General features: G+C 32.0%; 4 protein-coding genes across 4 annotated transcripts; 3 read left to right on the forward strand and 1 right to left on the reverse strand.

Annotated features, from left to right (window-relative positions):
* Window positions 1–442: 442 nt before the first annotated feature.
* LOC123698670 (lysosomal alpha-glucosidase-like) lies at window positions 443–8,130 on the forward strand. The gene is made up of 7 exons (XM_045645414.1): window positions 443–570; window positions 1,529–1,660; window positions 3,316–4,234; window positions 4,741–4,948; window positions 6,161–6,451; window positions 6,541–7,314; window positions 7,770–8,130. The coding sequence occupies exons 2-7, from the start codon at window positions 1,588–1,590 to the stop codon at window positions 8,121–8,123; spliced, it is 2,619 nt and encodes an 872-aa protein (XP_045501370.1). The 5' UTR covers window positions 443–570; window positions 1,529–1,587; the 3' UTR covers window positions 8,124–8,130.
* A 1,794-nt stretch (window positions 8,131–9,924) lies between these two features.
* LOC123698652 (ribose-phosphate pyrophosphokinase 2-like) lies at window positions 9,925–11,130 on the forward strand. The gene has a single exon (XM_045645391.1). The coding sequence runs from the start codon at window positions 10,006–10,008 to the stop codon at window positions 11,029–11,031; it is 1,026 nt and encodes a 341-aa protein (XP_045501347.1). The 5' UTR covers window positions 9,925–10,005; the 3' UTR covers window positions 11,032–11,130.
* Window positions 11,131–13,232: 2,102 nt separating this feature from the next.
* On the forward strand, window positions 13,233–15,669 carry LOC123698482 (glutathione S-transferase 1-like). The gene is made up of 6 exons (XM_045645126.1): window positions 13,233–13,387; window positions 13,582–13,800; window positions 14,042–14,100; window positions 14,349–14,496; window positions 14,761–14,954; window positions 15,405–15,669. The coding sequence occupies exons 1-6, from the start codon at window positions 13,373–13,375 to the stop codon at window positions 15,547–15,549; spliced, it is 780 nt and encodes a 259-aa protein (XP_045501082.1). The 5' UTR covers window positions 13,233–13,372; the 3' UTR covers window positions 15,550–15,669.
* A 291-nt stretch (window positions 15,670–15,960) lies between these two features.
* On the reverse strand, window positions 15,961–22,628 carry LOC123698481 (ubiquitin-conjugating enzyme E2 Q2). The gene is made up of 8 exons (XM_045645125.1): window positions 22,351–22,628; window positions 20,759–20,875; window positions 20,201–20,301; window positions 18,959–19,094; window positions 18,475–18,646; window positions 17,918–18,109; window positions 17,144–17,371; window positions 15,961–16,916 (listed from the first exon to the last, which is right to left on the reverse strand). Exons 1-8 carry the CDS (start codon window positions 22,510–22,512, stop codon window positions 16,885–16,887), a joined length of 1,140 nt encoding a protein of 379 aa, XP_045501081.1. The 5' UTR covers window positions 22,513–22,628; the 3' UTR covers window positions 15,961–16,884.
* Window positions 22,629–23,119: the final 491 nt, after the last annotated feature.

A 23,119-nucleotide genomic window follows, 5' to 3' on the forward strand; every position in this document is an offset into this window, starting at 1 on the left:
TGCTGACTTTTACACCTAAATGTACATTTTTAAATGTACATGCAACAGGTATTCGTTCCAGGGAGCCGAAATGTTTACTTAAATATCTTCCTCTTTAGGAAAGGCATTATTATGTCCAGTAGTGAAGACGGAGACAACGAATATTCAAATGTGTGATTATTCAAATTTTCATAGGCGTATTATTTGCTAGAGTTTAATAGAATAAATAATGTTATCCAAATATGCAACTACGCACGTTCAATTAATCTCCTATCTATGTATTGAATGCATTAACAACGTCAGTTGCAGCTATTAATACCTAAAATTAATACCTATTATCAAACTAATAAATTTGTGAAAAGCGGCGTATAATACAAAGAAACAGTTGATAAATATAATCTTTAGCATTATTTTTCATTCCACTATCGGCGTTATCAATAAAATCAGTTTAATATTATCAATTATTGGTATTGTCTTGAACGTCGCAGTGGTTTGAATATTTCGCATAATTTATTTATTTTTATATGGTAATTTAAAATACTAAAGATTTGTGAGTGTTTTCTTTGTTATCGGACTATTATTAAGTCAACGGTAAGTTAATATTGTCCAATAATGATGCAATTGTGTGATGATCGAAGTAATCGTATCTAGTGTGCATAACTTAATAAATTATAATGAGATAATAACACTATTTGCATAAATAATGGGCGTGAATGTTCACTAATATAATTTGAGTACCTAGTTAAATGTATTATTGTGTTGAATACATCGTTGTTTACTCATTTGTTTATGCATTAGCTCCTGGATATATCAGAACTTGACCTTTAATAATTGTTAGATTTCGTATTACAATAATATTCTAATAGCTTCGCCGACCGCCTCCTTGGTATAGTGGTTAATGCGTAGATCGGGGTTCCTGGGTTCGATTCCCGGTGGATACGAAGAAAAAAATGTCTCAGTCTGGCAGGACACAGAAGGCTAATCGCCTACTTGTCCTTAAATAAAAACGATCATTGAAACAGATGTATGAATAACAAGGCATATGCCCTGTGTATATGCCCCATATCAATAGAGGACACAGGACTTCACTAATGCTAAATTTTTAAGACTTATGCAAACTGAAATTGATATTTTTGGTTTTATGGCATTCAAATTTATAAATTTACTAGCTTACCGCCCGCGGCTTCGCCCGCTTTCTCTAAAACGATTTGAGATTTAAACTATCCTATCTCTCAAGTTGGATCGAACTGCACATGGTGTGCGAATTTTATTATAATCGGTTAAGTTGTTTAGGAGTCCATTGAAGACAAACATTGTGACACGAGATTTATATATATTAAGAAATATTTTCAAACTTTCAAAGCACCTTGAAATGGAGGTAGAAAAAAATAAAATACAAACCTACAGTATTTTTTATTCAATAAAAGTGGGCCTTTTATTACAAAATTATTCAGATTTGCGAGTTAATTTCGCAGCAGGAAACAACATTCGCGCCCTAATTAAGTAATTTATGAAATCTCTTACTTTATGCCTCGTGTTTTACTTTCAGAACCATGAGGTGGTACCAAGTTATATTTTTATAATAAAGAATAAATATAAAATCTAGAAATGATACCGAGGATCGATGATTCTAAAAGTGAAGACAGTAGTGATCAGAAATTCTCTTATGAGGCCATCAAACGTGAGTATTAAAAAAATATCATATATTTTATTTATATGTGATGTCTCATTAATCGCGAATACGGAATTAAAAGCAGTAAACACACGTGTGTTTATTTGTACAATATAAGTAATTATCAAACTGTCAATATTTTTAATGGATGTAACTAACATCTGGGGAAAATAATTAGAAACATTTCCAGTAGAATTTTACATTATTCCTAAGTTTCATAGAAGGGACTGCCACGTGTAGCTTCGCAATTATCTTAAATAAGATTTGAAACTGTATTAAAACCCTAATACTTAGAAACTAAAGGGCCTAATCCTAATCTGCGGCTACAAAATCAAAGTCGAAACTTCAAAGGGCCAAACCGTGTTCCCACTAAGTTTTAGAAGATCAGAAAAAGATAATCTTTATAGAAAATCAGTAAACCAATTAGTTAAACTAACGGAACGACACTTATCCTAAAATCCTTATTTATCACTACATAGTATAAAAAAAAATCGCTTTACGTGTGTGTATCTGTATGCTTTGATTTTTAAAACTACACAACGGATTTTGATGTCGATTTTATTAATAGATAGAATGATTTTCGATGAAGGAAGGTCTGTAACTTATTAGGTTAAGGACAAAGCGGGTGAAGCCGCGGGCCGAAAGCTACTTATATATATAAGTCGAATGAGGCCACGAAGTCATTACAAAGGCCAATGAATTGTCTTTACGTTGCTACGAAGTTAGGTGTCGTTAACAATTATCATAAAAGTTTTCTTTTACAATACAATCACGTTTTATTCAAAGCACTTGTGAACTTTGGAAGTACTGGTTACATTTGTGAATATTAATGTGTTAAAATTGTATTATTTAAGGTAGGCAATAACGCCCTAATGGGCAATAGATGTATAATAGGTATTATCCTTCCTTATACGAATACCTATTATAAATGTGAAATCGTTTGTTTGTCTTTCTGTTCAATTTTTTTGTATTTTATTTGTCTGGAGTTAGGAGGCTGGAGATTTACGTAGGTTACTTTTCGGAAAGCAAAGCGCTTTACTTGCGGAAGCATCACATATCCATGGGAATTTCCTTTGATTATGGTAACGAAAGCACGCGCGAAAAAAGATGAAAATAGGTTTTTGAAGCTCTTCTAATTTTCTTACGATTAAAATACGAATTGAATTATAGATGTAGTTAACTTGTAGTGAAATTACTTAGAACACTTATATACGCAATATAGATTAGTTTTATTGTTATTTAAATTATAATGAGCGATAATATTTGACCTTCCGCCCACCTCATTAAGGTACTTATATCATTAAGAGTACTTCAATAAGACCTTGTTCGGAATAATATGTAACCTTTTACAAATATTTTCTCTCAAGTGGCTTGTATTTTCTTTTATAATGAGAGATAATTTAATATATCACAGTTGACTTTCTAACATAATAAAAACAACGCATTATGAATTATTATCGATATTATAATTTAACGTGATAGAGAAGGAAATTTGTCTTTATTTTCGTAATTTGCTTATGAGTAAAATTCTTTCATACCCTTACTATTTGATTAAAAGATATAAATGTGCTCTAACCTTGTATGATATATTAAACTAATATAATTAACATTTGAAATAACCTATACATATAGAGAAGGAATTTAATATAAAACTTTTGTTACAGACGTAAAATGGTACGAACCCATACTTTTAAACCGACCGCTAAAAGTGTTGACAACACTGCTTCTATTAGCTGTAATCATTCCCCTTTTACTATACCAGTTCTACTTCATACCCAGTGGAGACTTCCAGCTTTCTATTGGATCATGTCTTATAGCAGAAACGTCTAGACTTTCGTGTGGACCTGGCATCGTACCAGAAAACGAATGCCATCCAGAATGTTGCTACGATCCCACAACTAACTTCTGTTTCCACCGTCTTCCCTCTAGATTCTCATATCTCATGGACAGACCGTGGTCCGAATACCAAGTCTTATATCCCAGAGTATCTACTGTGCCCTATAATTCAATGAACAGCCTAACCAACATCAGGCTATCAATTAGCGAAGAAACCGCCACGCATTTATCTATAACATTGTATAACGCAAGAGACGCCTTGAAGGTTGGCAGGAGGCTATTTAATAAAAATTACTCTTACACAGTTTCGTCTCCAGAATTGAATATAGTAGTAAAAGGCCCTCAGGGAACTATATTTGATACTATGCGAGGGCCATTAATAGCATCGGACGGGGTTTGGGAAATAACATTTAAATTGACGGATGCAGGCATGTATGGTTTAGGCGAATTGCCTTTGAAGCCAGGAACTACTAAAATCATGTATAACAACATCAAAGGATACAGCTCAGTTCCTTTAATATTCGCACACATAAACGGCTCTTACCATGGTTTATTGATATATACAAACGCACCAACAGAAATTATGATTAGAAGAGGAAATCACATAGTCGTCAGGAGCTTAACTGACTTTGAACTAAAATTTGATTTGTTCGTGGGACCTACACCAAAGGATGTGATGAAAGATTCAATGAAAATAATGAGGGGTAATAAAAAACTGGAATATTGGATGCTGGGAGCTCACATTTGGTATGTAAAATATATTGACCTACTTACAATAATTAAAATGTGTTACACACGAATATTGAACGGATATTCCATTGGAGAGTAAATAACGATATTGTTTATTGACACGTATAAAATAAATATATAAAAGCATAAGCCGAAGCTTCAAACGTCTACACAACAAATTCATAATAAATATTTATGAAGTTCATTAGTCAAAAGAAAACTCTAATTACATTTAATTTTAAACTTATAACAACACCTTTCTTAATAAGGGTGAATGCACTTTATATTTATTCAAAACAAACATGATTTAGTTGTACAAATAACTTGATTTCGTTCCTCTAATATCAATATTATGAATAACTTTCTGAATTGCAGTGAAAGGTAGAGCTTCAGTTGCAAAACGCATACCAAAATTATTTTTCAAAATAAAACAAACATAGACTTTTAATCCCCTTTCAATTATCCTACCTTTAACTATTACATAATTCAGTATGAAAAATATTTAAAAAAAAAATTTTTTTCAGCGGTACAGCCGGCAAAGAACTAAATGAGTTTATTTCCACCCTTACATCAAATCGTGTACCATTTGAAAGCCACTGTGGTCATAGACCCATTGTTTTAGCAAGCAACCGCTGTGAAAGTATAGAAGAGAAGAATATCCAGGATGTTGCTGATGGAGCTAATGTTATACGGCGGGCGAATAGACGCTTTGTACCTCATTTATCACCTTATGTAAGTATTTACTTATATATCTGATAATTGTAGGTGTTTAAGTTCTTTTATACTCTATCTATAACATCAACTTGTGAACTTATTCATAAAAAAATAATCAGCGAAAAAATATAATAAAGCCATATCTACTTAGCTGCCATAGACAAAGCCATCTGCTTTCCGAATCGGTGGTAAATGTTAAAAATATATAATGACGATTCAAAAGTACTTTAGAAGAAGTCTAATTAAACATTTTTGAGTTTGAGTTTACTCTATGAGTATCTACCCAATGTAATAATTATTATTTTGTAACAAAAAACTAAACCGCCTGGAACATGTCAGAACAAGACAAAATTTTATTGGTACCAACCGATAGGCAACCACTCTAGAATATCAAAATCGGTTCACCCAGTCGAAAGTTGTGCGGTAACAAACCCAAAAAATACAGTCAAATTCAGAACTTCCTCCTTTTTTAAAGTCGGAAGAAAAAGTTCAACAAACTTTGTTTTCACATAAGTTAATTGCATTTTTATGCATGAAATATAATATACAAAAGCATCTCTTCAATTTAGTCAGGTTTCACGAACTCCGGTTATTGAACTTTTTATCAATGAAAATATAATTATAATACGACCAATTTAAAAGGGTGCCTGGTGTAGTATTGCTTTTGACAGTTTAATAATAGTGTTTTAATAGGGTGGATATCAAGACATTTAGGGATAAATATTTAAGGAGATTGCAAAACTATTAGTTTATTCCTATAGAAAAAAATATATACACCAGAGTAGTGGCATTAATGATCTCTGCGAGATTTAAGTATATGAAACTTCTTCTCTTACACAAACATATTTATTAAAAAATCAAGGGCAAAAGTACACGTAAACTTGAACGTGCATTTCAGCTTTCTTCAATACAAATTGAAACACGTTCGTACCTGACTTTCACAGTAAATATACTTATTAATCAAATTCATACAACCTACTGTTAGGTTGGAAGATTTTGATAACATATCAATTTATATAGAGTCATGTTCATTTTCTACATAATAGAAGATTGAAGAGACAAATATTTCTTACATTAATTTGTACATTTTACTATTTAAAACTATGAAAAGCAATAAAAAAGGACATGCCTTATAATCTAGTTCAATTATAATTATATCCTACTATTATAAAAAATGTCGTCTTTTAAGAACTACATAGTGATGTCGTTTCTCCAATTTCCTTTTTCCAGATACGCTATAATGAAAACAACAATACACCAGCAATTCCCGCCTGTTCTATTTTGCCAGAATTTCAATTATTCATGTACCATGAGCCTCATAGTTTTGAAATGTATAAAGGTAAAATTGGAAACCATTCAGTATTATATCCTGCTTATGACGTCGCTACAACCCATTTCCTGTCAAGGGTATGGCCTCATTCTATCAAATTTGACGGAGTAGTGATGGAAAATAATTGGCCTTTGGATAACAGTAATAAGTCTAAACATGATCCATCTCCATATTTACCATATTTCAATCAGGTAAAACTTTTTTTTTTTTGTATTAACGAATCATTCTTGTCTATTTATGTAGTCCTTTGTATTGTTAATGTATATTGTTTGTCTTGCAGAATTTAAGAGAAGTGCTCACACACACTCCCAAATGGAATATCACCTTACTAGATAGAACAAAAGATTATTTTTTCAAGCATAACGCGTATGGACAAGAATCCATAAACGCCTTCAGGCAAATAATTGGTAACGACACATATACATCAGCTAGCAGTCACTGGATGGATGGATCAGTGGTTGTAAATAGACAGAATATAGATGCTCTATGGTCAATTCTTCATAAGGAACTAGTATCTGCTGCTCTAGGAGGAATATCAGGACATTGGCTATGGTCAACACCGATTTGTGGAGACACTGATAAATATTTCCCTACAAACCAGACGGATCTCTGCGTAAAATGGTACATGGCTGCCACGTACTTTCCAATGATTAAAATAGATTCTACCTCCGTCCCAAGAGACCCTACTTCTGTAAATGGAACGTACAGAAATAGAATGATAAAGGCATTGAATACGAGACTGTCGCTTCTCCCATATTTTTATACAGTCCTGCAAGATGGTCCTCTGCTGAGACCTATGTTTTACCAGTTTCCAGAATCAGATTATCTCCGAGAAATAGATAGCCAATTTGCTGTGGGAGACGATTTGCTAATTGTTCCTAATCTACAACCATTTCAAAGTTATGTGCATATAACTATGCCACCTGGGACTTGGTACGAACTGTGGGGAGGTGAAAAAATAACATCTATAGAAGGAGAAGTTATTACAATGCCAAGTTTAGAATCTGATTTTCTCACTTTAATACGTGGTGGGTCGATAATATTGCTGCAGAACGTAAGTTTATTTTTATTCACATTTTTAATTACCTCTATTTTTTCATTTTTAATCATATCTAATGTTTTTCATTTTCTGAATAGGACTATAACAATGGAGATATGTACAAGAATAGATTGTTATAGGTACATATTCTAAGCAAAACGAATCCCCGGGGTAAATAAAGTTTATTTAATTGTTACCTCAGATAAAAGGTACTTACTTACCTAGGTACTTCATAACAGACTAATTGATGGTTATGGAATTCATTAAAATTGTCTAGGTATTTATTACCTTTGTCTGTTAATGTGAACCTAAAGGAAAATTATTCAAACAAATAAATCTATTTTAAAAAATTAAATAGTAAATTACTTCAGATATTATACCAATTGTTTCAATTTGTATTTAATAACCAGGTATTACATATTTAACATGGTAGTTAGTTTTAAACTATATTTACAACATTATCTTTTCAGGATGTCAGCCAAACGGCAGAAGACACACGTGTAGACTCGTCTTTTTCCCTAATTATCGCCTTGGACTGTAACAATTCTACAAACTGTTCAGCATCGGGGGATCTTTATTTGCTGCCAACAATTTCATTTCACTTTGAGGCTACGCAAGAGAAGCTATACGTCACGGCTATAGGAAATGATTTCGAACCGTTATGTGATTGGAATAATGCGATCATCAGAGACGATATTAAAGATATCAAAATATTTGGACTCGACTCCCAGTTTAATAACTTCGATACGCACAGACACATTGACGACTGGATTATATTTTGTGATTTGGAATACGATGATGTTATTGAATTTGACCTTATCTGATATATTATAAAAGTAAACTTTTATATTTATGTGTTATTTTAATGTTAACACTAATGGTGTGTTTTTTTAGTTGATATTTATATCAACAACGAATAATTACAAACTTTTCCTCTTTATAATATTAGTATCTATAGATGAGGTACAGAAATCTATCAGATGTAATCATTAGATGTAATACAAACTTACAAAGTATCATCAGATTCACGTCAGTTTCATTATTGACGTCACTCGATAGACGAAAAACACAATATATAATTTATTAATCTCCTACATTTTTCAAATAATTTGTAGATGAGCTAAACTTTAGTTTGATCCGTGGCTAATGAATTAGTTAATTGAATCAAGTAATCTATATAATATCATCATCATCAGCCCATATACGTTCCCACTGCTGGGACACGGGCCTCCTATGAGGGTACAGGCCATAATCCACCACGCTGGCCAAGTGCGTGTTGGCGGATGACACATGTCGTCGAACTTTTTAATTCTTCGACATGTCGGTTTCCTCACGATGTTTTCCTTCACCGTTCGAGCAGTGGTGATGTTACAACATGCGCAGATAAATTGAAAAATCAATTTGTTTCCTGCGCGCTCGCCTGGTCTCGAACCCCGGACTTATCGATTCAAAGTCCGAGGTCTCACCACTGAGCCACCACTGCTCTAGAGCAAATAAATTGATTTTTCAATTTATCTACGCATGTTGTAACATCACCACTGCTCGAACGGTGAAGGAAAACATCGTGAGGAAACCGACATGTCGAAGAATTAAAAAAGTTCGACGACATGTGTCATCCGCCAACCCGCACTTGGCCAGCGTGGTGGATTATGGCCTGTACCCTCATAGGAGGCCCGTGTCCCAGCAGTGGGAACGTATATGGGCTGATGATGATGATGATGATGTGCCTTTGTGTTTCTATATAATATAGTTCCTATTATTATTTTTCAGTTGAAAAAAAATATTATACATAGTTTTATTTTACCTAGCTGTAAATAAATAATTTAAATTTTAATAATTATTCACGTATTGCATTACGTTTGAATGGCATCTTATTTTAAAACTTGATAATTGTTATATAGGTAATACCTAACTATCTAGATGTATATACAAAATAGGAAAAAATATACAAGTGATCAATTTATTTACATAAACGAGTTAAAAAAATTATAAACTCCATAAAGTAGCTACCATAATAATAGGAACTTATTTATAGACTATTTATTCTAAAACACAAAATTTCTATATTATTTCGTAAATATTCATACCTATAACAATCTCTAAAGCTAGCGTTTTATTGAGATCAAACCATAATTTATCTAAGTATATACAGGGTGTCCCACTATTGGTATACTAAGCGCGAAAGAACTTGTAGTTTTGCATACACTGATCACGTAAAAAATACTTAAACAACAAAATTACATCAAAAAATGTTTGCTAAATTTTTCCTGAAAATCCATGTTTTCTTCTCTATCGGTAGAAAAGCTGGGTGGGTTGCTTATTATGGGTGTACGCATAGAGTTTTAAGAATTCATCTATTTGAAAAAAAACTGCTCCTGGAATTTTATAAGTATTTTTTACGTACTCAGCATATGCAAAACTATAACCTCCTTTGAGCTTAGTATACCAACAGTGGGACATCCTGTATTATATAGTCAATTAATTATATAACCGTATTTCTCATGTTGACATGATGAAATCGTGCTTGTTTATTTAGTTATTAAAACGTGATTTGGTGACAAACAATGTGCTTCTATTACGGTTGCGATATGAATCGAGCTGACCCCGACTTGAACTTTGATAAATCTGCCATTTTATGTACATAACATTTCATTTCACTATCAGTAACCGTAAAGTGAAGATTCTTCACTTGCGTCAGTCAGTCTCATGAAACCAACTGGTGACCACGAACCTACCACCGAACAGAATAAAAGTAAAGCCAAGGAAGAACCAAGAATGCCAAACATTAAAGTATTCTCTGGAAGCTCTCATCCAGATATCGCAAAAAGGATAGTCGCTCGCCTCGGCCTCGATTTAGGTCGAGCGACGACAAAAAAGTTCAGCAATAAGGAAACTAATGTCGAAATTGGGGAATCCGTCCGTGGAGAAGATGTGTATATCGTACAGAGTGGCTGCGGGGAGATTAACGACAATCTCATGGAACTCTTAATCATGATTAACGCTTGCAAAATCGCATCCGCCTCTCGAGTCACAGCAGTAATTCCATGCTTTCCTTATTCCCGACAAGATAAAAAGGATAAGAGCCGTGCTCCAATCACCGCCAAGTTACTTGCTAATCTCATATCAGTTGCCGGTGCCGATCACGTTATAACAATTGATTTACACTCATCCCAAATTCAAGGTTTCTTTAACATCCCCGTCGACAATCTTTACGCTGAGCCAGCGATCACAAAGTGGATAAAAGATAATATACCCGAATGGGAAAGTAGTGTTATGGTGTCACCTGATGCGGGCGGTGTAAAACGAATGACATCTATCGCTGATAGACTCGATATTGATTTTGCGATCATACACAAGGAAAGGCAGCGAGCTAACGACGAAGACTCGACCGTATTAGTAGGTGACGTAAGGAACAGAACCGCTATTATGGTAGACGATTTAGCTGACACCTGTGACACTATTGTAAAAGGTGCTGAGAAATTACGCGAAGCTGGAGCTAACAAGATCTACGCTATTCTTACACACGGAGTTCTCGCTGGAAATGCTATTGATAAAATCAACAATTCTTGTCTAGAGGCGATGGTTGTTACGAACACTATTCCGCAAGATAAACATATGAAGTTGTGCCCTAAATTGCAAACTATGGATATATCTGTGATGCTCGCTGAAGCGATAAGAAGAATCCATTACGCCGAGTCAGTTTCGTATCTCTACACTACCGTGCCATATTAAAACGTATCTTGTATACTGTAGAATATGACCTACCTATACTTATATTTGTAAGACTATTAAAAAATAAATAATCTATAACTATTATAAACATAAACTATGTACCTATTAATATAATCCATATTTAGTTTAAGGTTGTTTAATTTACCTACCAAGGCTATGTTGCATTCATATTAATGAGATAATATTATGCATAATATAAAGAGTAATTATTGTAATATTAGGTATCATCCTCAGAACATGATTACGTGTTATCTTAATAATAACTAAACAATATAAACTTATTTATGTTCTATTATCTGATAATAATGGCGTCACCTCTTTCGTTATTGGTATAAAATTGAAAGTGTAAAAATATTTCACGAACGCTGAAATCTTAAAAACTTTTGTTTTCAAAAGAAACATAAGAAATTAGGTAGTATAAATAGTAAGGAACTAGTGAAATTAATATGAATTTATCAGTATTATTGTCTTCCTATTGTTTTAAAAATTATAATAAGCAGCTAGCAGCCAAGGCATGTACCTAGTACCTATAGAAAATTAATTAGTTTTCTGAATTTCTCAAACTCTACTCGGCCTCGGAATTTTAAATAAATAGAAAGCAGGATAAGACAACATAAACTATTTAAAGATGTAGGTAATTACTTAGATAGTTAACTACATACTAACTACCTTGGTAGTTAAAGATTTAGGTAACCTAACATAATCTGTTTTTATTTTCCGGCGTTCTTTTTTGTTTCTGTGCGAACCAAGTGTACCTAGCTTGTTTATAATAATACTAGGTTTCCGCCCGCGACTTCGCCCGCGCAGTCAAAGAAAAACCCGCATAGTTCCCGTTCCCGTGGGATTTCCGGGATTGCGTCATTTTCCCGGGATAAAACGTAGCCTATGTCCTTTCTCGGGTATAAAAATATCTCCATACCAAATTTCATGAAAATTGGTTCAATAGTTTAGGCGTGATTGAGTAACAGACAGACAGACAGAGTTACTTTCGCATTTATAATATTAGTATGGATAATATTATAATGTTTACTGGGATATACTATTTTCACCATACAAATCGTAATCCTAGCTGACATTCTGATTAATTACAGTGAGCGTCAAAACCATGGCTAAAAGGGGAATGTGGTGTAATGTGATTTATCGTTTCTAAGTAACATCCAAGAATGTAGCAAGGAAAAGTAATTCAGATGAATTGCGATTAAATCCAAGACACTCGGTACTTCGAATTCGAGGTTTTCGTTTAACGTAATTTCATTAAAATATTGGTATCTTGGAATTCATTATTATGACGTCGTTGGAAAGGCGCCGTATATACCTACTTAGGCACAAAATATTAATACTAGTATATATATTAGGTAAATATTTATACCACATAATAGTTAACTACTTATTTCATAGTTATGTGTAATGTTTCAAAAATTTGTAGGTAGTTAAGTATGCGATACCGAGTAGTAAAAAAAGATAAGACATTTCCGAAATGAAATACCTAACTTACACTAATTGTATCATATTAATTACATATATTATTAATATGGTATCTGGATTAATTAAATTACTTGTGTGACTAACATATTTTCTTGTTTATGATGTAGGTACATTTATCTTCTAAGATGTTATGATAAGGTGTTTCACTTGCTTATTTTCGTATGAATAAAATTAAAAGTATCTAACCTGATAAGAGTATTACAATTTACAGTTATTCAAATAAAATTCATTCACTTAACAGTAAGTATATAATACTATTCTGGCATATTTTACAAAACTATACCTATAGAGCCTATGAACTCAGCTTTATACAAATTCTCGATTCGGACCTCAGTAAAGTATTATAATTTTCCTTGAATTTTCGAAAATGAAGTTCTATTTATTTTTAAAAACAAGGAATCTGGAATGTTTCCTTTCTGAAAATTTTGCTATTTCCAGTATTTCAAGTTGATACTTTCCCTCCAGGACCCATCGAAAATTTCCACACTGTAGGTGGGTAACACTGTAGGTGCAACCCTCATATGCAGGAGTACGTAGTTAAATATTTATATAATAGTTTAACTTCAATAACTAATCACAAAGTAAATATTGTGCTGATGTTAAATGATCGCATCGAAAAAATTGTATTTGGACTTTGATTTGTGTGGATTTTTGAACGATAACGTCGATACTCGATAACGTCTTACGTCACAATGTCACAATATGATTAAGTTTGACGTGTGTTATACATGATAGGGGTACATCTTGGATATACACAATAAAAAGCAACAATAAAAATATAACATGTAAAAATTAAAAACTCAACTAAAATTGAATTAATATATTAAAATATATAATACAAAAGTCTACAGTCTACATGTCCAAAGCTAAGGTTAGTAATTACATATTAAGGTTTTACCAAAATTTATAGATAAAATAGTTAGGTAAATATATGTACCTACATAATAATATGAAAAAGTAAAGACAACACTTTTAATCTAAACATTGGATTTTAATAACTTGGCAAATATTGACACATAAATATAGGCTACCAGTTTTAATAATAAAATACTTATATACTTGCAGATTCTTATAGGATATTTATGGAAAGAACGAATAAAATCCTTTCAAAGGTTGACCTGTAATAATTTATCAAGTACAGTGAAAATGGCGAAATTTTACAAGATAGATGGCAGTCCACCAGCTCGAGCAGTGATGATGCTTACAGACATCCTTAAAATTCCTTATGAAGAAGTAATAGTTAACCCATTTCTTAGAGAGCAAGATACACCAGAGTTGACCAAGGTAAAGAACACAACTATCAAATTAAAGAATTTCTATCATATAGATATAGAAATTTATTGATAGGTACTAGCTTAAAAATAATATACAGTATAGACCCTATGGAGAGAATCGATCAAGCTGTTTTGAGAAATTTGATTACCTACTCTAACACAAGAATGTTATTTAAATATAGATAAAATTACATATATGTTTAAGTTATTATAATATGTATAAAATTAAGTTATACAATTAATCCTTACAGAAAAACCCGATGAGAACTATTCCACTATGGGAAGAAGATAATTTTAACTTAGCTGACAGGTGAAATTCATCATTCATTCAGACTGAAGGAGGAAAATGTACTAAATAAATAAATAGTCTAGTAAAATTCTAAATCATAAGCTTTGAATAGATCTGCAGGATGTTGTTTATGTAATACAATAAACAACAAAAAGTATACATTAAAATTTTTATATTGCTTTAGACAAATGGTAGACATACCAACACTTTTCAGATTGAGTATATTATACTTATTACTTACCATCTTGATAATTTATTATTTATTTCAGTCATGCCATAATGTTGTACTTATTTGACAAACATGCAAAACCAGAGCACTGTTATCTTTATCCAGAAGATAGAAAAAAGAGGGCTATAATAAACCAAAGACTATTCTTTGACTGTGGAATTTTGTTTCCAAGATTAAGATCAATTATGGTAAGCTATTTTATTTGTCTATGACTTTTAATTGGTACTTCTAGTCTTGCTTGATAATGAACTTATTCAAAAATTGAAATACACACTGAAAACACACACTTTAAAATAGGGTTTTTTTATTTCAATCAAAAAAACTGTTAGCAGAAGTTAATCTCCTCATAACTAATAATCAATTAACTAATAACTTTAAAATTATACATCAACTCATTTAATTAATACTAAAAATTATAATACTTACGAATTACTTTTACTTATATATTACAGGCTGGTACTTACACAGGCAGAATGACTGAGATATCAAAGTCAACAATAAGAAATGTTGAAGACTCATACCGGATACTCGAAGCTTACCTTTCCGAAAATCTTTATTTGGCTGATGATGTCGCCACGCTTGCAGATTTAAGTGTGATGACGACAATGTCTTCACTACATGGATTGATTCCTATAGATCAAAACAGGTGATTCTATTTCTCATGTTGTGTCTTGTTGGACTAATATTATAAATGCGAAAGTTTGTATCAACCAACCACTTTTTTTTATAATACATGGCAGTGATTTAGCTTATTTGCCAGAATATCATAAAGCTATAGATGTACTTGATTTTCCTCGCAGGTAAAACCGCACATCGCAGCTAATAAATTATAACAGCACTGTTATAATTTATAAGCTCTTCCGTGTTATTTTTTTATATATTAAATGAAGCTGTGCCATAGCTTGCATATATGTGTACATCAAATTAAAGTGATAAAAATAGTAGGCAAAGTTGTATTCACTGTATTTTTTATTCATGAAAATAGCAATAGCATTTTAGATTATGAGCTTGTATATTTTAATTATTTTTTTTTAATAATTAATCTTCACATATTTATATCTTAAAATAACTAATACTTACACATCATTTCTTTTAGATTTCCAAAATTAATGCAATGGTATAATACTATGAAGGAAAAAGATTATTGCAAGAGAGTGAATGAGCCTGGCGCAATAGAGCATGTGATGGGGTTGAAAAGGTTCATGGAACATAACAAGGAGAATGTCAAAGCAAAACTATGAAAAGTAAATTCTATAGAAATAGGCCTGTTCGGTTTTTATTATGTTGTAATAAGTAATTTTGTAAGTTTTATATGGTATGTGGTGACTGTTAAGCTACTTAAGATAATAATATATACGTTTTTACATAATCATTGCTATTTTATTTATCATGCTTCTTATTAACATTAATTAAGTATAGTGATAGAATATGATGGCAAGTATAATAAAAAACATTATTTTGTTGGTTGAGACATACTGGTTCTGCAGTGTTTAAAATGATGCCACTGCAGCACTGCACTGGTAAAATTGTCCATTTTTGTTTGCAATAAAATCATCATTCATTTCATTCCAAGGCTTTGAACTTAAAAATATTTTGCTAAATATAAAGCTAATGTAAAAGGGAAAGTTTGTAGTTTACATATAATAATCAAGTAAATATGAATATATTTTTATTGTTTTTATGCCGACAACTAAGAATATTTACAAGTTCTGGTTTTAGGTACAATGTTATTATTTTTTTTTATTCTGTCTCAGAATAACCTTACATCAACTTAATTTATTTAGGCACAAGATGAATGAGTACATTGTTTTGCTGTTCATATAAAATTGTAGTTATTTCAAACTATTATTCAAGCCTTACCTTTAATGGTAGCGTATAACATTGTACAAAAGTGATACATACAAGATCCTTGCTTGATATGAAATATATCTTGATCTCTACAGTGAATAGTTACGTCTACATCCATCCAAGTGTTGTAATCATCTTTCTTAATCTTCATATGCCTCAGTTTATTTTCTAGATTTTCCTTCATATAGCATGTGTTCTGTACATTCAAATGTGTCAATCAACTATGCTAATCTTAAATCCCAGGTCGGATTGAAAAGCTGCACTTCTATGACTACTCGTATTTCACTAAATATATATGGAAGTACTATAATACCCAATAATAAAAGAGGATCAACAAAAAACTGTTTACGAATCACAGGTTCTTTTATTCCGATAACTAAAAAGAAATGCAAAGAGTTTTTCACTTTACACTCCGTTAACGTCTAGGTCTACACATATGGATAACTTTACGAGAAAAAATTAATGATTACAAAAAACGTTACACATTAAACATTTCCTATAAGTCTTATGAGTCTCTCGTTACCGCACTTGCATTCAGAACAATAATAGCACTTATCAATACACATACAATATGAGATACGTTCCACAGTCATACACGACACAGTATTATACAAACTGCGCTCAATAAAACGTAATGGAATCGAATACTATTCGTCACTTTCCGATTGAGTGTAGAGTTCATGGGCGATAGTAACACGTTAGTCTTATGTGCTGTGCGACGGCTACGCTTAGCCGTCCTCCTTTGGCGGTGTGAACCATCCTGGAATAAAAAACGCTATGTTAATTATATCATTTAATTTTTGAATTGGTAAGTTATACGAGTTGATAATAAGCAAAAAAACTATAAACATAGACGTAGTAACAATCGATAATATGAGATTTAGGAAGTGACAAACTCGTAACAAAACCTCCTTTGTTTTTATCTGATGCACGCTGGAGAGGTTGCACTGCGACTGTGACATGACTTTAGTCGCAATTGTAACTCACCATTCTTCTCATGTATCTGCACTAGGCACTTGAAGCTCTGCTGCGCGCGGGCGAGGCTGTACTGCGACTGCGACACGACTTTAGTCGCGCCGAACTGGATCCGCGCCTTGCCCTTGACTAAAGTCGCGGCTATCTGCATGATAACCGCCTCCACGGTGTACGCGGACGACCAGCCCTGTTTCGTTAACAGCTCCATGCATATCGCGCCGCCGACTAGCACGTAGCCTCCTGGAATTATAACAAGATAATACATAACTGCGTTAAAAACAACCGACTTCAAACTTGCACTTGCAACATTTACAAATACAGACAAAAATGCTCATAAAATAAAAACTACTGGGCCTATCCAAATAAAATTTTTATGGGACCAATTCGACACCATCGAACAAAAAAAGAATCACGTAAATCGGTTCAGAAACCTCGGAGTAATCGGTGTACATACATAAAAAAAACATACCGGCCGAATTGATAACCTCCTCCTTTTTTTTAAGTCGGTTAAAAAATAAATAAGTATTTTTTTTATATATATGTAATTATTCTTAGCTATTTTAAAGTATGGATGAACTCTTTCAACAGTTTTTTGGTAACTGAAAAAACACATAGCGGTAAGCTATCAGAGCATCAGTATCAAATACATATCAGCCAAAGTAACATGTTTAAATTTATTTTAATCAATCCACACAAGTCATCCCACAACTATCTATACGTAAATATTTGTTAATTAACAGTTCCGTCCTAAGTAAACATTCACAAGAAACCTCAACAAATCCTTACCAGATATAATAGGGTACACGACCCTCACAAAGGGTGGCTCAAACGGATATGTCTCCTTGAACATAATATTGAGTAATATCGAGTCCTTCCCCTCCTTCTCCTTGAGAACTAGCAGATCATTGTGTAATGGACTGTCCGGATCCACCGACCTTAGTCTAATGTTCCATTCATATAGTGAATCGTTTACCAACTCTGGAATACAAATAAGTATTTTCATTGTTGTCTTAATTATACACTTACAAAGGGGCAAAAAATTGTTGAAAAACAATGTTATTGGTAAAATAGAATATCTTTTACATATATATCCTGATTTTTAAACTAAATTGAATTATGAATATTAATAAGATTTTTTATATTAACATGTAACACAAGTTACAAATTGCATTAACTAAGTTGTTTACATAATATTAAAACAGTTTCTTCAATTCAATTTCTTGTGATTTTCCATCAAGTGATGGAACATAATTATTCCTAATATATAGACTATAGTTTATATTCATCAAATGTACTAAAAGTATAAGCATAACATAATACATATATTATAAAATAAATCTCACCTATAGAGTACATATTATTCTTAAACGAGTGTGAACGGTATATATCCCTGAGCTCCTTCATCAGCCGATCAGTCGCTTGTAAGCTACCAGACACGCTCCCCGATAGATAGTCCTGCCGTTGGTTCTGTCTGAGTCGCTCCAGTGTCGCTAAGTGCTCTGTTTCCATGTCATCCTGGAAAATATTCAGTTTTTATTAATATTTTGGTTATTAAATAAAATATGAAAAATTTGGAGATATTGCATACAGGATATACCTGCTATTCATACCATTTTCAACGAAATGAAAAAAAAAAATCTTGTTAGTTACACTATTATATAACTCAGGCTTATAACTCAAGAATAAAACAAATTTATTTATTTTATCATTAGATAATATAGGTATAAACCTACTTTTGAATTAAATAAACATTCTTAATTCCCATTATTATTCTACAAACTAATTACTACATAGTTGAAAATAGTTAATATTATACACGGTACCAACCTTGTTGCTTCTACCAGCATCGTCAACCATCTCTAGTGGCAAGTCATCCTCCCCCTCCGATTCGTCCTCCTCGGCGGCCATTTCCTCGTCCTCCTCCGTGCCAGACTCCGCCCCATTTGATGTTACACTTGGTACTCTGCAATTTTTTATTAATTATTTTTCATTTTCATTTTCATTTTCAATTACTTGTAAATATTTAGATGTTTTAGAAATAAAAGACGGATTTTAAACCCAAATTTTTCATTATACCTCCTTTAACAAGCAAAGATAGTGAATAAAGATTATCCATATTATTCAAATTAAATACACATAAATAAACAAAAATATAAGTGTTTTAGTTTTCCTCTTCAAAAACAGCAAAAACGTTGCTAAATGTTATTTACACAAATGGTTTATAACAATTTTGTGTACATTCAGCGAGTTAGAAACGCGTGTTTAAATTACGGGTAAAATTTTTCTTGAAGTTTGATTCAACATAAGTTTAACATTTCGTAAAATAATATAATATCCTACAACTATTTCATTCACAGCAAATAACATCTTACTACAATTCTTACAGTACTAGAACGGAAGGAGTTACCGATCAATGAATATTAATATTTAATGTAAACACGATAAACGTACGGAAATAAAATTGCGCAGTGCACTATCGATTATTATCGGGTGTTATGTGGCGAACAATAGTTATTTACGCGCGATAAAAAACTGAAATGCGGTTATCCATGTAAACTGAAGTTGCGGAACTTTTTTGCATACTACAATGGCTATTCTAAACTGAAAGTGGCAATTGAATAATGTATGGCTAATTTTTCGTATTTTTTTCATCATGTTGGTACTGTATGATAATGTTAAAACAATAGATGAATGTTTTATAATTGTAGTAAGATAGCCCACATTCATCAAAACATCATTATTTCATATAAAACTGATTTAAACGAATGTTGTACTTATTTGTTTTTATGTTTCCATTCTTTATAATTGTATACTTAACGAAAGCTTTGAGATGAAGCATGTCTGCTGTTTTTGTTATAAAAACCTCAAAATTAAGCAGGTTGAAATCAGTATTGAGAATTAATTAAAAGGATTAAGCAATGTTCTATACAAACAATGAACACCACATGCAACTAATCCACCTATGCACCAAGTGTTATTAATATTATTAAAGTTATTTACATTTAAATTTCTCATTTTCTAATTCACTAAAGAGTTATTTGCATTTAAATTTCATATTATTTAACAAACCTTTGATGGGGCGCTGGGTGGAGGGGCAGAGAGAGCGAGTCCAAATCTGGAGGCTCCGGCACACCGTGTAACTTGCATAGCTCTCTCAATAATATACCCACCTATAAATTATTACATCTTGATTATTATTTAGTTTAATTTGCTTAGTTAACTATAAAAAACCATGAACTACAATGAAGAATACTATAAAATATTGTGTGGATTAAAAATAAACTAAACACATAGAAATATAAATGTATTTGGAAATGTTGTAATAAAAGAATAATGTTATTAACATTGTTTCCTTTTTTTATAAAATATTTTATACACCTCACTGACTTATTATCATAAAAAAAAATATTTGTATCATACATTATTTTCAGCAACTATACTAAAAAGATCCATATAAAACTGTAATAACTCAGCCCCCGGAGTCACAGACACAATAGAAAATCTATTGCGTCGTGGACCGATCGGGCCGCTTGGGGCTCATGTTAAAACAAGGCAATGGGTTAATGTTAAAACTTCACTTTTAAGTTTATACAGTAGCTTTATAAGAACATGAATTAACTATCTTACCTGATTTATAACATGATTATCTCTCCCCTGTGTGTTACTCAGAATCTGCACAGCATTTGTCACTATTGGATCTTCACTGTCGGCGAACCATACTGGTGGAGTATTTGGGTATGTCTCCTGAAAATAGAATAATTACAATAGTATAGAAATAATAATTATGTGTATGTGTAATAGTCACATTTAATCATAATACATGATACTGCTTAAAATTTTCAACTTCAATAAGTCTCTGTAAAAGTTGATCTATCAATTTACAAGTTTAATTATTAGTGCTGTAAAAAAAATCATCTTTCAATTGATTTGAGACTGAACAATTTATTCTTTGTTGAATGGAATATATTATAAAAATTGGGATAGATTTAATTTACTTCATACACTGTAAATACTAAATAGTATTATGCAAGTAGGTAGGTATACCTATGTGTACTGTGACTCAAATTAAAGATTTCAAGCTGCAGTTAATTTAAATTTTGATGAGTAATGTTTATACAAATTGATTATAATATATTGAGATTTGAAATTGTGCCCGTGTAATGTTTAATCAAAAAAAAAAAATGTATGAAAATGTACAGTATCACATGTATTAATTATTGATTATCTTTTAATGAAGATATTTTGTCATAAATGGTTATATTTGTTATTATAAGTAACTTTTCAAGTTTATTAAAATATACTACATAAACACGAACAAACTAATTACATAAGTTCAACACTTCATATTATATTTTGTTTGGAGATAGGTACCTACAAAATTTACTTTTTAACTATTCAATAAATTAATTGTTGTTGGATAGTTTATGTTTCTAAAATATAATATTATTTTGTCATTATAATGAAAATATTTCCAAATTCATATTAATATATTTCTATAGAAATAAAATACTTATCATATAAAATACACATTTTTTCACACAAACAGAATTAAGAAGAGGAATATTTTATACAAATTAAAAAAATATATATATAACAATATAAAATAAAACAAAATGTTATAGTTAGTCTATACTAATAGAAAAAGAATATTCTATACTAATAGAAGAGTATACAATACTTAACTTTCTATACCCTTAGTTCACAGATTCTTTCAATCTGAACAATACAAAAAGAATTAGGTACAATGCTGACAAAAAACAGGTAGAAAACATGACTAAGTGGCTTTGTCCCAAAATTCTCGCATCAATACCGTTATTCAAACCAAATAGTGCTTACCCTCAATAAACGTAGCTGTAACTAGTTACAAACACTAAGACCAGCGCACTGAAACCTGAATGATCGATACAATGATTCGTCATGGGCTCGTAAATCTCTATCATGTTGAAATGTGTTGCGATCGAAACCTGCGCGCACTGCACCAAACTAATTGCATCACTAATCTTGAATAAACATACACGATTGAAACTACTTGTTAAACACACGTGAATAAACGTTTTAATCTAGGAAATAATCACTTCCGTAAATCTTTTGTTGACAGCCCTGCCCTCATAAACAACGACCCTTTGTCACAAAGGTAATCAATAAACCTGTTCATCAATAATAAAATATGAAGTGCGTACATTCTAAGACATAATAAAACTGATACAACGAATACTTACTGTGATATTTGCGTGTATCTCATATTTCTTTCCATTTCTGCCAACGAATCTGCAGGTCAGTTCGTCGACACTAGCTGACATTATCTGAAACCGCTCATGATTTTTTGGAAACACTTGTTCTAGAGTCTTAATTTCTAACTTAAGTGTATTTAAGCAAGCCATTAGTGTATTGAAACACTAATTGTATTAAAATAAATAACTAAACACCACTTTAGAATACATAGGAGCTGTTTTACGCTCTCTCCTGAACAAGCAAAATGGCGGAACGCAATGGCGGATTCAAACTAAAAATCATAATATCGACGATAGAGGGCATTGATGCGGTATAAATTATAAAGACGCGTTTTAACTATATGACAGCACCTTGGACAGCACAGAAACTTTATTTAAAATGTATATAGACTGTATATTTTAATTGTGTTTTTATATTATGATGATACTAATTAAAACATTGAAATTTGTAACTAGAACTCACATGAACTCATTAGTGAAATATGCGAAAGGGGCATTTTAACATTCAAATAAATGATTAAATTTCTAAAACTTGAACAGTCTAATGAGCTCACAATGAGCTCTAAAGCCTTGTATCCACTTGAGCATGCTCAGGCGAATGAGTGGCTCATTTGGCCGAGCCCACGCCGAGCCGCTCATTCGCCTGAGCATGCTCAAGTGGATACAAGGCTTAACTTGAGCTACTGAAAGGCTACTGAATGTTTACCCACATGTTTACCATTACCTATGTACCATTTTACATTTTTAGTTTATTGGA

Source organism: Colias croceus, chromosome 16 (assembly GCF_905220415.1).
Source record: "Colias croceus chromosome 16, ilColCroc2.1".
NCBI lineage: Eukaryota > Metazoa > Arthropoda > Insecta > Lepidoptera > Pieridae > Colias > Colias croceus.

What these genes read in the sequence shown, in the direction of transcription:
- LOC123698670 (XM_045645414.1), top strand. Translation starts at nt 1,588, where the DNA reads ATGATACCGAGGATCGATGATTCTAAAAGTGAAGACAGTAGTGATCAG. An exon ending in TACCTCATTTATCACCTTAT is followed by an intron (nt 4,949 to 6,160) that starts GTAAGTATTTAC and finishes TCCTTTTTCCAG; the next exon opens with ATACGCTATAATGAAAACAA. An exon ending in ATTTACCATATTTCAATCAG is followed by an intron (nt 6,452 to 6,540) that starts GTAAAACTTTTT and finishes TTTGTCTTGCAG; the next exon opens with AATTTAAGAGAAGTGCTCAC.
- LOC123698652 (XM_045645391.1), top strand. Translation starts at nt 10,006, where the DNA reads ATGAAACCAACTGGTGACCACGAACCTACCACCGAACAGAATAAAAGT.
- LOC123698482 (XM_045645126.1), top strand. An exon ending in CAAGATTAAGATCAATTATG is followed by an intron (nt 14,497 to 14,760) that starts GTAAGCTATTTT and finishes TATATATTACAG; the next exon opens with GCTGGTACTTACACAGGCAG. An exon ending in ATTCCTATAGATCAAAACAG is followed by an intron (nt 14,955 to 15,404) that starts GTGATTCTATTT and finishes CATTTCTTTTAG; the next exon opens with ATTTCCAAAATTAATGCAAT.
- LOC123698481 (XM_045645125.1), bottom strand. Translation starts at nt 22,512, where the DNA reads ATGGCTTGCTTAAATACACTTAAGTTAGAAATTAAGACTCTAGAACAA. An exon ending in AGATACACGCAAATATCACA is followed by an intron (nt 20,876 to 22,350) that starts GTAAGTATTCGT and finishes TTCTATTTTCAG; the next exon opens with GAGACATACCCAAATACTCC. An exon ending in CACCCAGCGCCCCATCAAAG is followed by an intron (nt 19,095 to 20,200) that starts GTTTGTTAAATA and finishes AAAAAATTGCAG; the next exon opens with AGTACCAAGTGTAACATCAA.